Consider the following 14600-nt stretch of genomic DNA (forward strand, 5'->3'; position numbering starts at 1 on the left):
GTTTGGACTCTTGCCCAGCTCAGTCTAATTCCAGAGTTCTTACTCTTAACCCCTAAGCTATAGTCAGTGCTTTGAACATAGCTAGTATTAAATACCTGGTAGCTGTTATTGTCGTGAGTGCTAAAGTTTCTCCCCCAGAGAGTTGAGGATTCTGTTACCACTTGTGTAGCTGGTTGAAGATCACCACTGCTACTATCTCATGAGCAGCAGTGACTATTTTTGGAAGGCCCTCATCATCTACAACAGATGTAGATCAACAGTTATACCACTTGTTTCAATTGGTTGATTTTTGGAAATCAACAGTGGGGAGTGATTTTTAATCTCCTTAGAGGGCAAGTTGTTCCGAGCAGATGTGATGCGTGGGAGGAAGATACGGGTTTGCTGCACTCCTCTGATGTCTGTGCACTGAACCCTAATAAAAGTCTCACGCCCCAGCAGCTCATGCATTGAGGGAATGGCAGTGAAGCGGCATTTACAGGCAAGAGGCGGCATCCAAAGTGCCGATGACTGCCCCAAGTGTTCTCAGTGAGGGTGCTGAGAAAGAACGCTGTCCATCCATGGTGCCTGAGATAAGCATAGACCTCTTAAGGGCTGGCAACACTTCCCTCATTCATTCATTCAACCAATAGCTATTGAGTACCTGCCATATGCCAGACATGCATCTAGCCGCTGAGGGTAGTAGTGAAGAAAGGCCAACACTTACAGAGTTTACATTTTTGGTAGGAGGAGACAAATAGTAATCCTGCTTGCATAATCACAAACCCCCCTGCCTCAAAGGAAAGTTGCATGACATGAAAAGAGGGATAGCTTTCAGAGACATTTTTTTTTTTTTTTTTGGACTCTACCAGGAAGCTGCTAGGGAGCCAGTAGAAATTAATTTAACTTTTTAAGAAAGTAATCATGCCATAGAATCAAGAGCTCATGACTATGAACCAAGTTATTGTACTTCCAGGAAATAAAACTGAATAAATAATTCAAAGGGAGAAAAGGTTAATAATTAAGCTTCCAGCAGTAGGGAAATAATATGCTACATCCACCAGATAGAATATATACACAATGGTGTGTGAATTTAAGTAGTGACATGAAATAAAATGCTTAAAATATTATAACAAAAAAGTGAAACACAGAATGTTACCTGTACATATTTAGTCACATTGTGACTAAAAGTTATGCATGTCCAAATATCTAGAAAAAATGTACATGGTTGAGACCTGAAAACAGGTGTTGAGCAAACTGAGAAGAGATAAATTCTCATCTTTCAGTTTGACTTTCTTTATGTTGAGTAATTTAGGCAAAACTGTTGGGGATATTGAATTGGTTATAATATTACTTCTGTTTTATGTTTTAGTGTTTTGGCCATGAGGCATGCAGGATCTCAGCTTCCTGACCAGGGATTGAACCTGCACCCCCCTGCATTGGAAGGCGAAGTTCTGTCTGACCACGGGATCGCCAGGGAAGTCCCTTAACCGTAGATTTTTCACCATTATAAATCATTTTGAAACTGAAAGCTATTTTTCTTTTTGCACATGCATATTGCTTTATAAAACTCATTCTTTACTTCATGAATCTTCTTCCATTTCTCACCACAGCCGTGTAAGGTAAGGAATTATTTTACGTATGAGGAAACTGAAATATATAACCTTTTCTCCCTTTGAATTATTTATTCAGTTTTTTTTTTTCCTGGAAGTATAATAACTTGGTTCATAGTCATGAGCTCTTAATTAATTCTATGGCATGATTACTTTCTAAAAAAGTTAAATTAATTTCTACTGCTCTCTTGAAATATACCAACTTTATTACAATCTACCTGGCAATGAGTATTAATCATTTTGAAAACTGCTGGTTAATGTTAATTTTACAAACTGGTATCTTAATGTTCAGTTGCCTCTTTTGAGTTTCTCTCAACAGTAGTCATAATTTCATATGCTCATTAATTGTATTTTCTGTTTTGTGATTTGTCTGTTCATGTTGATTGCCTGTTCATTTCTAGAGGCTTTTACTGTTTGAACCCTTTGCACACCTTGAGTTTATCTTCCTTTTTACTACAGTAATTTTATTGTATACAAGTTGGAATTTTCATGCAACTGACTATTAAAGTTTTCCTTTGTTATTTTTCTACATTCCATCAGAAAGAAGAGAGCTAACAAATATAGAGTTCTAGTTTTAGCTTTTAAAAATTATATTTTAATAATTTTTTTCCAACTCTAAGAGTAACACGTGTACACTTTAGAAATTTTGGAATATACAAAAAAATTATAAAAAATGAAAACTCTCATTACTCCTTATTCTACCATCCAGGGTGTATTTTTTTTTTTTGTCCTTTCTCTTTCTCACATGTGAATTCTAAAAAATGTATTTTTTCTGAATTTCAGTTAACATTATACTGATAGAACTTTCATGTATCATTAAATATTCTTTGAAAATAATTTTTTTAAAGTTTGTTTAGAGTTCATTTGGGGATGAACTGAATCCTCTCTTCCCCAAATTGCTGTTTATGTATGCCCAAACCAGTGACTAAACAATCCTTTCTTCCCAGATTGGTCTGTGGTGCTTGCTCATGTTCTTATCTAGTATCGGACTATTTCTAGGCTCTCTGTGCTGTTTATGGACCCAGAGCACTACACCTGTAATTGGCTTTTGTCTCTCTTTTTCTGAGCCCTTGGGGCTTCCAGGGCCCGCACTGGAGTCTAGCAGACGTCCCTGTCTGTCTTGTTAATCTTTAACTCTGCCCCTGCTGGAAAACGGCACTTAACTCGTCTTTTTTTTTTTTTTTTCTCCTTTGTAGATGCTTTTTCATCATCCTGAGAAAAATGAGCCTTGGCCTCCAGACCCAATAAAGCAAACATTCCTCCCATGGGGAATAGTGCTGGTTCCTGAGGACCTGGAGGGCCTGCAGCCCCAGGGGGATTAGCCAGAAGCAGGTAAGGAACACCTGGAGGCGTGGGATATGGAGGCAGCACTGGGGTCCATTTTCTATTCGGGATCGGCAGGCAGAGTGCGCTGGTGAGAGCCACAGAGGGGCTGAAGGTCTGGCTACAGCTTTGCTGTTTTCGTCTTCTTTTTTTTTTTAGTCCTTAGTCAATGAGGTGTGGAGATAAGTGATTTGCCTATTTTGCCTATTTCTATAAACTATAAATATAAGATTTAAAGTTATTCTGTAATTCAGTCTACCTTTTTAAAGCACCTACTATGGCCAAGCCCTGCATTTGCTACTGGGCATCCAGTGATGAGTAGCCTAGGGCGGGAGCCCTACCTTGGCTGGGACTTTTCTTTCTGTTGGTTCAGTGTTGGCTTGTTCTCTGTAGGTGATAATGCGAGTTGTTACTTATTCCTCTAGACGCCTGGTGGGCTCGTAAGTGTTCGTTGATACGGGCCCATCAATTCAAGAACCCTTTATTGAATACCCACTGTGTTCCAGGCATGGTGCCGGGCACTGGAGTGTCAGAAATGAGCCAGGAGGAGTTTCCCTCTAGCAGGGGGTCAGCATGAAAAGCAAGCATTACTAAACAGGAGAGGCAAGCAGCAGGGAGCAAGAACAGTGCTGCTGTTCTCGCTGGGAGAGCAAGAAGGGGAGGTGGGCTGCACAGGAGGCCAGAAGCAGAAAGGTAATGCTGTCCGGTTGCCAGGCAAATGGACAAGGGGAGAGATTACAGCAGTGCAGAGCCCTAGAGGCTTAAGAAGGCAATCTGGGATGTGATTGGGAAATTAAAAACTTGGACTGATTTCCCAAAGAATCTGGGGAGAAATATTTACTACTCCTTTCCTTCAGTTTGGGCTTCTTAGATGAAACTTCTTCAAGTCCTGTCTCTCTAGAGCAGCTTGAGAGATGAGAGTGAAGCTCTAAGTGCCTATGATCAGAAGCTCCAGCCAGCTGGTAGACTTGGAACCTCAACAGAGGGTGGTGGTCAAGAGAATTGGGAGCCCTGACATGAGGTTTCACATGAGTGCCCTGAGGCACTCACGACAGAGCACTGGCCTTGAAGGCTGAGGCTTTCTTAAAGTTGTAAGACTGTGTTATGGTTGAAGGTTTGGGGAATTCTTCTTTCCTGGGAAACTCAACCTTGGAGAGTAGGTGCTGGCAGGCAGTTGAACACAAACCCTTAGGCTCCACCTCCTTAACTCCTGTCTTATTTCACTCATACACATAAAAGTTAAGTCCCAACTCCATCATTTCCAAATCACTCATGCAGCTTTGAAAATTATTTGTATTTACAAAACCGTAGTTTCTTCAGTTGTAAATGGAACTAATAAAATTTGCTATGCTCATCTCACAGGGTTATACTGGGTCTCATAAACCTAATTGCTGTGAAAGGGTTGCCTGACTGGTAAAACAGTACACATGAGTAGTGTCAGTGCTGATAGTGAGGGTGTTTATTCTGTGACTTTCCAGCAGTTGTGTCACTAGAGATCCTGATTTCTGAGTCCTAGTTGGTCAACACTGACTATTCACTGTGCTTTTTCACAATGCCTGTTCTTTAGTCCAACGACCATGGACTTTTAGTCAGATAGACCTGGGTTGGAATCCTGGTTCTAGCACTGATTAGCTATTGACTTCGGAGAAGCCCTGTATCCTTGCTAAGCCTGTTTCCTCATTTTCTCAAGAGGGGTTGTTAATACCTATCCCATAGTGGTATAGTAAAAATTAAATGAGATAAAGCAGGTAAAGTGCCTACCATATAGTAGGTGCTTCTCAAATGCTACTTTCCCTTCTTTTCTAGTTTTTCCTCAGCTGTCTTAGTGTCCTATGATTAGCTGTGTTGGGTGTCTGGGGAAATTGAATTGCTTAGTTTTCTGATGATGCAACAAGCGCCTCCCCCATTTCACGATCTCATGCTTGAATTCTCCCTCTGTGTACATTTCATCACTTCCAAAACTTTGGCAGCCCAAGGTAAGCACCCATCCTCCCTAGAGTCACTGGTTCCTGAGGTCTGTGGTGGTAGGAAGCACTGTTTGGTGCTTAAATTAGAGTCTCAGTGAGGTGGGATCAAGATGGTGGAGTAGGAGGACCCTGAGCTCACCTCCTCCCACAGACACAGCAAAACTACAACTACATATAGAACAACTTTCTCTGAGAATGACCTGAAGACTAGCAGAATAGCTCTTATACAATTAAGGATATAAAGAAAAAAACACATCAAGATGGGTAGGAGGGGGTAGAGACACGATCCAGTCAGGACCCACACCTCTGGCAAATGACCCACAGAGGAAGAGGATATCACAAACTTGGAGGTCCTTCCTAAGAGCAAAGGGTTCAAGCCCCACATTGGGGGCCCCAGCCCTGGGGACCAGCATCAGGAAGATAAGCCCCCTTAACAGGTTTTCAAACTTATGACTGGGCGAGCTGGAGGGCTATAGGAAACTGAGACTATGCTCTTTTTTTTTTTTTTTGTTAATGAAAGACCTGATTTCATAGTTTCTTTTTTTTTAAATTAATTAATTAATTAATTAATTAATTAATTAATTTTTGGCTGTGTTGGGTCTTCGTTTCTGTGCAAGGGCTTTCTCTAGTTGCGGTGAGCAGGGGCCACTCTTCGTTGCAGTGCGCGGGCCTTTCACTGTTGCGGCCTCTCTAGTTGCGGGGCACAGGCTCCAGATGCGCAGGCTCAGTAGTTGTGGCTCACGGGCCTAGTTGCTCCGCGGCATGTGGGATCTTCCCAGACCAGGGCTCGAACCTGCGTCCCCTGTACAGGCAGGCAGACTCTCAACCACTGTGCCACCAGGGAAGCCCGAGACTATGCTCTTAAAGAGCTTGTGCACAAACTTACTTGCTCCCAGTCCCAGTGCAGAGGCAGTGGATTGAAAAGCACTTGACATTCTAGCCAGCCAGCCAAGACCACACCAGCACACCCCAGCCTACCCTTCAGCCTGTACGTGGCTCCTCCAACTGTCCCCCATTTGCCGAGGTAGCAGCCCCTGGTGCACCCTGGGAGAAGTCCTGGCCCACACCAGGCTGTAACTCTAGCCCCTGCAGTTCCAGCACTTCCCAAGATGGCGGCCGCTGGTGCATCCTGGGGACAGAGTAATATGTTCCAAATGAAAAACAAAATAAAACCCCAGAAAAACAAAACAAAACAATGAAACTGACATAAGTAATTGTAATTTACCTCATACACCATACAGAGTTCAAAGCAAGGGTCATAAATATGCTCACCAAACTCAGGAGAAGAATAGAGGAATATGAGAGCTTCAACAAAGAATTAGAAAATATAAAAAATAACCAGTCACAGATGAAGAATACAATAACTGAAATGAAAAAAATACACTAGAGGGAATCAGCAGCAGATTAGGTGATACAGAACACGTAAGTGACCTGGAAGACAGAAGAGTGGAAATCACCCAATCAGAGCATCAAAAAGAAAAAAGAATTTAAAAAATTGAGAATTGTTTACTGTAGCTCCGGGACAACATCAAGCATACTAACATTTGCATTATAAGGGTCCCAGAAGGATAAGAGAGGGAAAAAGGGGTAGAAAAAAAACCATATTTGATGAAATAATGGCTGAAAACTTTACTGACCTGGGGAAAGAAACAGATATCCAGGTCCAGGAAGCATAGAGTCCCAAACAAAATGAACCCAAAAAGATCCATATCACAACATATATTTTTTTCACACTGCAATAGAGATTTATTACTTTTTTAAATTTTTAATTGAAATATAGTTGAAACTAATACAATATTGTAAATCAAGTGTATAGCAAAGTGATTTAGTTAATTTTTTTCAGATTTTATTCCATTATAGGTTACATATCAAGAGGTCATAATTAAAAGGGAAAAATTAAAGACAAAGAGAGAATTTTGAAGGCAGCAAGAGGAAAACAAAGAGTAACATACAAGGGAACCCCCTTAATGCTATCAACTGATTTTTCAGCAGAAACTTTGCAGGCTAGAAGGGAGTGGCATGATATATGTAAAGTGCTGAAAGAAAAAACCCTACAACCAAAGATACTCTACCCAGCAAGCTTGTCATTCAGAATTGGAGAAGAGATAAAGAGTTTCCCAGACAAACAAAAATCTAAAAGGGGTCATCACCACTAAACTGGCCTTACAAGGTATGTTAAGTGAACACCTTCTTTGAGTGAAAAAGTAAGGTTATAGCAAGAAATAAAAAAATATATGAAGGAAGAAAATCTCACTGGTAAAGGCAATATATGGAAAAGGCAATGGATCAACTACTTGAAAATCTAGTATAAAAGTTAAAAGACAAAATTTGTAAAATCAACTGTAACTGCAATAATAGTTAAGGGATACACAAAAGATGTAAAATATGATGTCAAAAATATGAAATATTGGACCATAAAAAACATAGTGCTTTTAGAATATATTGAAAATTAAACGACTACCAGATTAAAACAAATCTATATCTATGTATCTATCTGTATATAAATATATGTGAACTTCATGGTAACCATAAAACAAAACTTACAATAGATACACACACACACACACCACACACACACATGAAAAAAAAAAAGAGAGAAAAAAAAGAAACAGCACCAAAGAAAAGCATCAAACCACAAGAGAAGAGACTAAAAGAAGAAGAAAAGAACAGAGAAGAACTACAAAAACAACTTGGAACAATAACAATGGAACAGTAACAATGGAAATAAGTACACACCTATCAATAATCACTTTAAGTGTAAATGGACTAAATACCTCAATCAAAAGACATAGGGAAGCCAAATGGATTTTTTAAAAAAGCCCTATATGTGCTGCCTACAAGAGACTCACTTCAGAACTAAAGACACACAGACCGAAAATGAAAGGATGGAAAACAATATTCCATGCAAAAGGAAATGGAAAGAAATCTGGGGTAGCAATACTCATATCAGACAAAATAGACTTTAAAACAAAAATTATAACAAAAGACAAAGAAAGGCTTTACATAATGATAAAGGGGTCAGTCTAAGAAGAGGACATATCATTTGTAAAGATAAGAACACCTAAATTTTTAAAGCAAATATCAATAAGCATAAAGGGAGAAATTGACAGTAACACAATAATAGTAGGGGGCTTTAATACCCCACTTACATCAATGGATAGATTATCCAGATAGAGAATCAATAAAGAAACATTGGCCTTAAAACACATTAGACCAAACGGGCTTAATAGATATCAATAGAACATTCCATCCCAAAACAGCAGAATACACATTCTTTTAAAGTGCACATGGAACATTCTCCAGGATAGATTACATGCTAGTCCACAGAACAAATTTCAATGAATTTAAGAAGACTGAAATCATATCAAACATCTTTTCAAACAGTGGTATGAAACTGGAAATCAATTGCAGCAAGAAGACTGGAAAAACACAAATATGTAAAGACTGAACAACATGCTACTAAAAACCAATGGGTCAATGAAGAAATCAAAGAAGAAATAAAAAGGTACCTTGAGATGAGTGTCAATAGAAACATAATAATCCAAAATCTATGGGATGCAGCAAAAGGAGTTCTAAGAGGGAAGTTTATAGTGATACAGGCATACCTCAAGAAATAAGAAACATCTCAAGTAAACAACCTAACTTTACACCCGGAGGAATTACAAAAAGAAGAACAAACAAAGCTCAAGGTTAGTAGAAGGAAGGAAATAATAAAGATCAGAGGAAAAGTAAATGAAATAGAGACTCAAAAATCATAGAAATGATCAATGAAACTAAGAGCTGGTCCTTTGAAAAGATAAATATAATTGACAAAACTTGAGCTAGGCTTATTAAGAAAAAAGAGAGAGGTCCCAATTGAATAAAATCAGAAATGATAGACAAGTTACAACCAATATCACAAATACAAACAATCAGAATACTTTGAACAGTTATATACCAACAAATTGGACAACCTATAGGAGATGTATAAATTCCTAGAAACATATAGTATTCCAAGACTGAATCACGAAGAAATAGAAAATCTGAACAGTTCAATTTCTAGCAATGAAATTGAATCAGAAATCAATCAAACAAACAAAAAAATCCCCCAAAAAACCCAACAAACAGAAGTTCAGGACCCGACAGCGTCACAGGGGAATTACCAAACATTTAAAGAAGAGTTAATACCTATCCTTCTCAAACTATGCAAAAAAAAAAAAAAAAAAATAGAAGAGGAGGGAACACTTCCAAATTCCTTCTATGAGGCCAACTTTACCCTGATACACAAACCAAAAAAGACACTACAAAAAAAGAAAAATACAGGCCAATATCCCTGATGCATAGATGCGAAAGTCTTCTTCAAAATATTAGAAGCCAAATTTAACAATACATTAGAAGAATCATACATCATGATCTAGTGAGATTTATTCCAGGGATTCAAGTATGGTTCAATATCCACAAATCAATGTGATACACCACATGAACAAAATGAAGGCTAAAAATCACATGATTATCTCAATAGATGCAGAAAAAGCATTTGACAAAATTTAACATCCATTCATGATAAAAACTCTCAACAAAGTGGGTATAGAGGGAGCATACCATTTATAATAATAATTATTATTATGATAAAGGCCATTTATGACAAACCCACAGCTAATATCATACTCAACAGTGAAAAGCTGAAAGCATTTCCTCTGTGATCCCCACTCTCATCTCTTTTATTCAGCATAGTACTGGAAGTCTTAGCCACTGCAATCAGAAAAGGAAAAGAAATAAAAGGAATCTAAATGGGAGGGGAAGAAGTAAAACTATCACTATTGGCAGGTGACATGATTTTATGTATAGGAAACCCTAAAGATGCCACCAAAAAACTTAGAACTAATCAATGAGTTCAGTAAAGTTGCAGGCTACAAAATTAATATACAGAAATTTCTTGCATTTCTATACACTAATAATAAATTATCAGAAAGAGAAATCAAGAAAAGAATCCCACTTACAATCATATCACAAGAATAAAACACCCAGGAATAAATTTAACTAAGAGGGCGAAGACCTATACTCTGAAAACTATGACATTGATAAAAGAAATTGAAGACAGCACAAACAAATGGAAAGATATATTGTGCTTGCTCATGGATCAGAAGAATTAATATTGTTAAAATGTCCATGCTACCCAAAGCAATCTACAGATTCAATGTAATCCTTATCAGAATACCCATGACATTTTTCACATATCTAGGACAAGTAATCCTAAAATTTGTATTGAACCACAAAAGAACCCAAATAGCCAAAATAATTTTGAGAAAGAACAGAGCTGGAGGTGGTAGGCTCCCTGACTTCAAACTATACTACAAAGCTGCAGTAATCAAAACAGTATGGTACTGGCAAAAAAAAAAAATCAGACACATAGATCAATGGAACAGAATTGAGAGACTGAAATAAACCCACGCACATATGGTCAGTTAATCTCAGACAAAGAAGACAAGTGCTCACTATCACTAAACATCAGGGAAATGCAAATCAAAACCACAATGAGATAGCACCTCACACCTGTCAGAATGGCTATCATCAAAAGGACAAGAAATAAGTGTTGGCAAGGATGTGGAAAAAGGAAACCCTTGTACACTATTGGTGGGGATGTAAATTTGTGCATCCACTACAGAAAACAGTATGGAGTTTTCTTAAAAAATTAAAAATAGGGCCACCATACAGTCCAGCAATTCCACTCCTGGGTATTTATCCTAGAAGACAAAAACACTAATTCAAAAGATTTATGCACTCCAATGTTCACTGCAGAATTATTTATAATTTGCAATTGCCAAGATATGGAAGCATCCTGAGTGAATGGATAAAGAATATGTGATATATACATACATATATACACACAATGAATATTACTCAGCCATAAAAAAGAATGAAATCTTGCATTTTCAGATATGGATGGGCCTAAGGGATATTATGCTAAGTGAAATAAGTCAGACAGAGAAAGACAAATACTGTATGTTTTCACGTATATGTGGAATCTAAAAAACCAACCAAACAAAACAGAAACAGACTCACAGATACAGAGAACAATCTAGTGGTTGCCAGAGGGAAGGGCAATGGGGGGGATGGGAGAAATAGGTAAAGGATATTTGAGGTACAAATTACCAGTTATAAAATAAATAAGTCACAGGAATGTAATGTACTGCACAGAGATTATAGTCAATAATATTGTAATGGTGGTACATAATCTATAAAAATATTGAATCACTATGTTTCACACCTGTAACTAATATTATAACTGAACTATACTTCAATTATAATTGTACTTTAGTTATACTTGATGAAAGACCTGATGTTCAGGTTGATGAGCCATGGCCAGTGCTCCACTCCGCCATCGTTTGCTGTCCCACATTGCCTCAACGTGGCCCTCATGCCTAGGGGCTGCTCTAACCTTCTGTGCCTTTACATTTACCTAGTTCAAAGCCCATGAACACCATTCTCGTTTGGTCTTCCCAGCACTCAGCGAATGAGCCAGGGCAGAGATGGTTACTACACAGAAACTTAGGTACAGAGAGGTTAAGAGGCTTGCCTAGGGTCACCAAGAATGGGGACAAGAAGCCAGGTTTTGTGATACCCAGTTCAGTACTCCTACCACCTTATCCTTGATATGCTTAGGAGCAGCCTTCATTGAAATGGACTATAGATTCTTTCTTTTTCCTGAATTTTTTTTTTAATTGAAGTATAGTTGATTTACAATGTTGTATTAATTACTGTTGTATAGATTCCTAATCAGTTAGCAAAACCCTGGGGGTGATTGCTTAGACTCATTACGGTAAATAAACCTAGATACTTGGGAAGAATTTAATGTTTTCCAGAAGATACAGACATTGTTTGAGTTCAGAGTACTTCCATTTTCCGTTCAGTTTCACAATAAATTCTGGGAAAACTAAGTAGGTCTTTACTCAGATATAAAGGGGCCTATTCAGGCTCTATTAGCTTAGTGAAATTTTCCAGAACTTCCAGCAGTTCTGTACATGATACAGTGAAAGGGTCATGGATTTAGGGAATCAAGTGCACTTGGATTTGAATCTCAATTCTACCATTCACTCAGCTCTATGATCCTAGGCATTTCTCTTAATTTCTCAGAGCCTCAGGTGACTTATCTATAAAAATCGAGATTATAGCACCTTCATGGGTGGTAATGGTCAGGGCCTTTCTGCACAGCTCAGGAGATGCCCTTCATATTAGATTATTATAAACACAGTGCGAACTGAAGTTGTACATCACAGTGCCCCCGGTTTATGATGAAATTGAATGAAATAATCTCTTGTGTGCTTAATGCATTTTTGTTTTCATTTCCTTAATTGGTCACTTATCTGCTATTTTACCAGGAGTTCCCATCTTCCACTGTGAGGTGAGTCAGTTTTCTGCCACTTGCTAGTACTCATGCAGAACTCCATAAACCTGAATGTTATATTGTGAAGCTGACCCTTGGCTTTCTTCTCATGCAGGAGTCTAGCACCAGAGCCCTTAGAGCAGTGGTCCCTGACCTTTTTGGCACCAGGGACCGGTTTCGTGGAAGACAATTTTTCCATGGATGGGAGGGGGAGGGCGGGGTGTCGGGGGATGTTTGGTTCAGGCGGTAATGCGAGCCACGGGGAGCGATGGGGAGATGAAGTTTCGCTCGCTTGCCCGCCACTCACCTCCTGCTGTGTGGCCGGTTCCTAGTAGCGGTCCTCGGCCCGGGGGTTGGGGACCCCTGCCTTAGAGAGATGCATCACAAACCTATGACACTGTCTATGGCAAGAGGTCTCTTTCTGGCAATTTTAAAAGGAGGCTGGGCCTTTTCAGGGAGTTTGGCTTCTTGTGATGTAGACCCCTCAGCCTGCTCTGCCTTTTTCTTTTAGTTTTTCAAGCATGTATGCCTTCCTTGAACAAATAGTGTAAGGCCCTACAAACCGAATGTGTAAAATGTGATTCCTGACCTCAAGAAGCTCAGAGAGCAGTCGGGAAGCTAGACCAAGACAACAGGAAACTAAGATTCAGCAAGTACAAAGGAGTGGTGGGAGAGTCCATAACGTGCTCACGGCTCAGAGAGGAAGACAGGAGTGTCTGAGCACTACTTTCTACACTTCAAGCCCAAACTGAGGGTGATTTTTTTTTTTTTTTTTAAGACTTGCTGAAGGTTGCAGACCTGGTGGGAGATAGACCTGGGCTGGAATTCAATTCTTGTCACTCTAAAGCCATTGCTCAGCCCGTCATTACTTTTAGATATTCTTTACATCATTTTCTGCCTTGTCTCACTTTTTTTTTTTAGGCCTGTTTTCCTGCTCAGGACAGCGTGGCTTCCTTGAACATGTCTTTCATTATGATTCACACTAACTTGAAGAAAAAATTCAGCTGCTGTGTGCTGGTCTTTCTCCTGTTTGCAATCATCTGTGTATGGAAGGAAAAGAAGAAAGGGAGTTACTATGAGTCCCTTAAACTGCAAACCAAGGAATTCCAGGTGTTGAGGTCTGGTTCCCAATCTGTGTCTTCAAGTGGCACCCACAGCCCCCAGAGCGGCAGCCGGGCCCTCAGTGGTCCCAAGGCCAAGCCAGAGGCAACCTTCCAGGTGTGGAACAAGGACAGCTCCACCAAAAACCTTACCCCCAGGCTGCAGAAGATCTGGAAGAATTATCTGAGCATGAACAAGTACAAAGTGTCCTACAAGGGGCCAGGGCCTGGCGTTAAGTGTGGTGCAGAGGCCCTGCTTTGCCGCCTTCGGGACCACGTGAACGTTTCAATGGTAGAGGCCACAGATTTTCCCTTCAACACCTCTGAATGGGAGGGTTACCTGCCTCAGGAGAACATTAGGACCAAGGCTGGGCCGTGGGGCAGGTGTGCTGTCGTCTCATCAGCGGGATCTCTGAAGTCCTCCCAACTGGGTCAAGAAATAGGTGGGTTCTGGGCTGTTAAGACTGTTGTCTGAGCAGCCAGTGCTCACTCATTTGGAGCATCTGGGCATGTGGACAGTACTGGAGGCTAGGAGTCCCAGTATGGCTCCATGCGCTGGCGGAGCGGGCCCAGATCAGTGTTTCTCAACCGTCCTTCATGAGTCAGAGGTGGCACGGGGGCAGTGGAGAGGGTGGGGATCCAGTCTTCCAGCACCTTTATCAACTAGAATGGCTTTATTTTGATCTGTCTTAAATATTGGTGTTCTACAGAAGATTTTGTTTGAAAAGAAAGTTCCACTGCTACCAATAAGCAAAACACTACATTGACATTTAAAAATATTTAAAGCATAGATCTCTACTTTTCCTTCAGGTCCTGAAATTCTGTAATTTACTGATTAATTAGCGACTAATTGTCTCTTTTGGCCTCAACTACCTGGGTAATTTTTAGTTTTTCTCTTTGAAAAGAATTAATTGGGGACTCTGGACCAACTTCAGGAGGTCCATGAATCCCTAAAATCATGTGCAAAAATATGTGCTGATTAGGAGTGTATAACATGTGTGTATATGTGTAAATCAGTCTGCATTTTTCCAAAGAGAGAGTCCATAGCTTTCAGTTGTGACCCCAAAAAAGGTTAAAAAATCACTGGTCAGGATATATCAATTTGCTTTTCTTGAAATTCTTCACAGTTAATAAAGATTTAGGGATAAATTAGGAGCTTGGGATTAACATATACACAGTATTATATATAAAACAGATAGCCAACAAGGACCTCCTGTATAGCACAGGGAACTATACTAAATATTTTGTAATAACCTCT

At 39.6% G+C, this 14600-nt stretch overlaps 1 protein-coding gene across 1 annotated transcript in view; it reads left to right on the plus strand.

Moving 5' to 3' along the window:
* The first annotated feature begins 1453 nt into the window (after nt 1-1453).
* Nucleotides 1454-14600, plus strand: part of ST6GAL1 (ST6 beta-galactoside alpha-2,6-sialyltransferase 1) — a 44877-nt gene continuing 31730 nt past the window's right edge. The window contains exons 1-3 of the mRNA XM_036850654.1: nt 1454-1598; nt 2786-2921; nt 13164-13785. Coding sequence (XP_036706549.1) covers nt 13203-13785 — 583 coding nt within the window. The 5' untranslated portion in view covers nt 1454-1598; nt 2786-2921; nt 13164-13202. The remainder of the gene's footprint in view (nt 1599-2785; nt 2922-13163; nt 13786-14600) is intronic.

Source organism: Balaenoptera musculus, chromosome 4 (genome assembly GCF_009873245.2).
Source record: "Balaenoptera musculus isolate JJ_BM4_2016_0621 chromosome 4, mBalMus1.pri.v3, whole genome shotgun sequence".
NCBI classification, from domain to species: domain Eukaryota; kingdom Metazoa; phylum Chordata; class Mammalia; order Artiodactyla; family Balaenopteridae; genus Balaenoptera; species Balaenoptera musculus.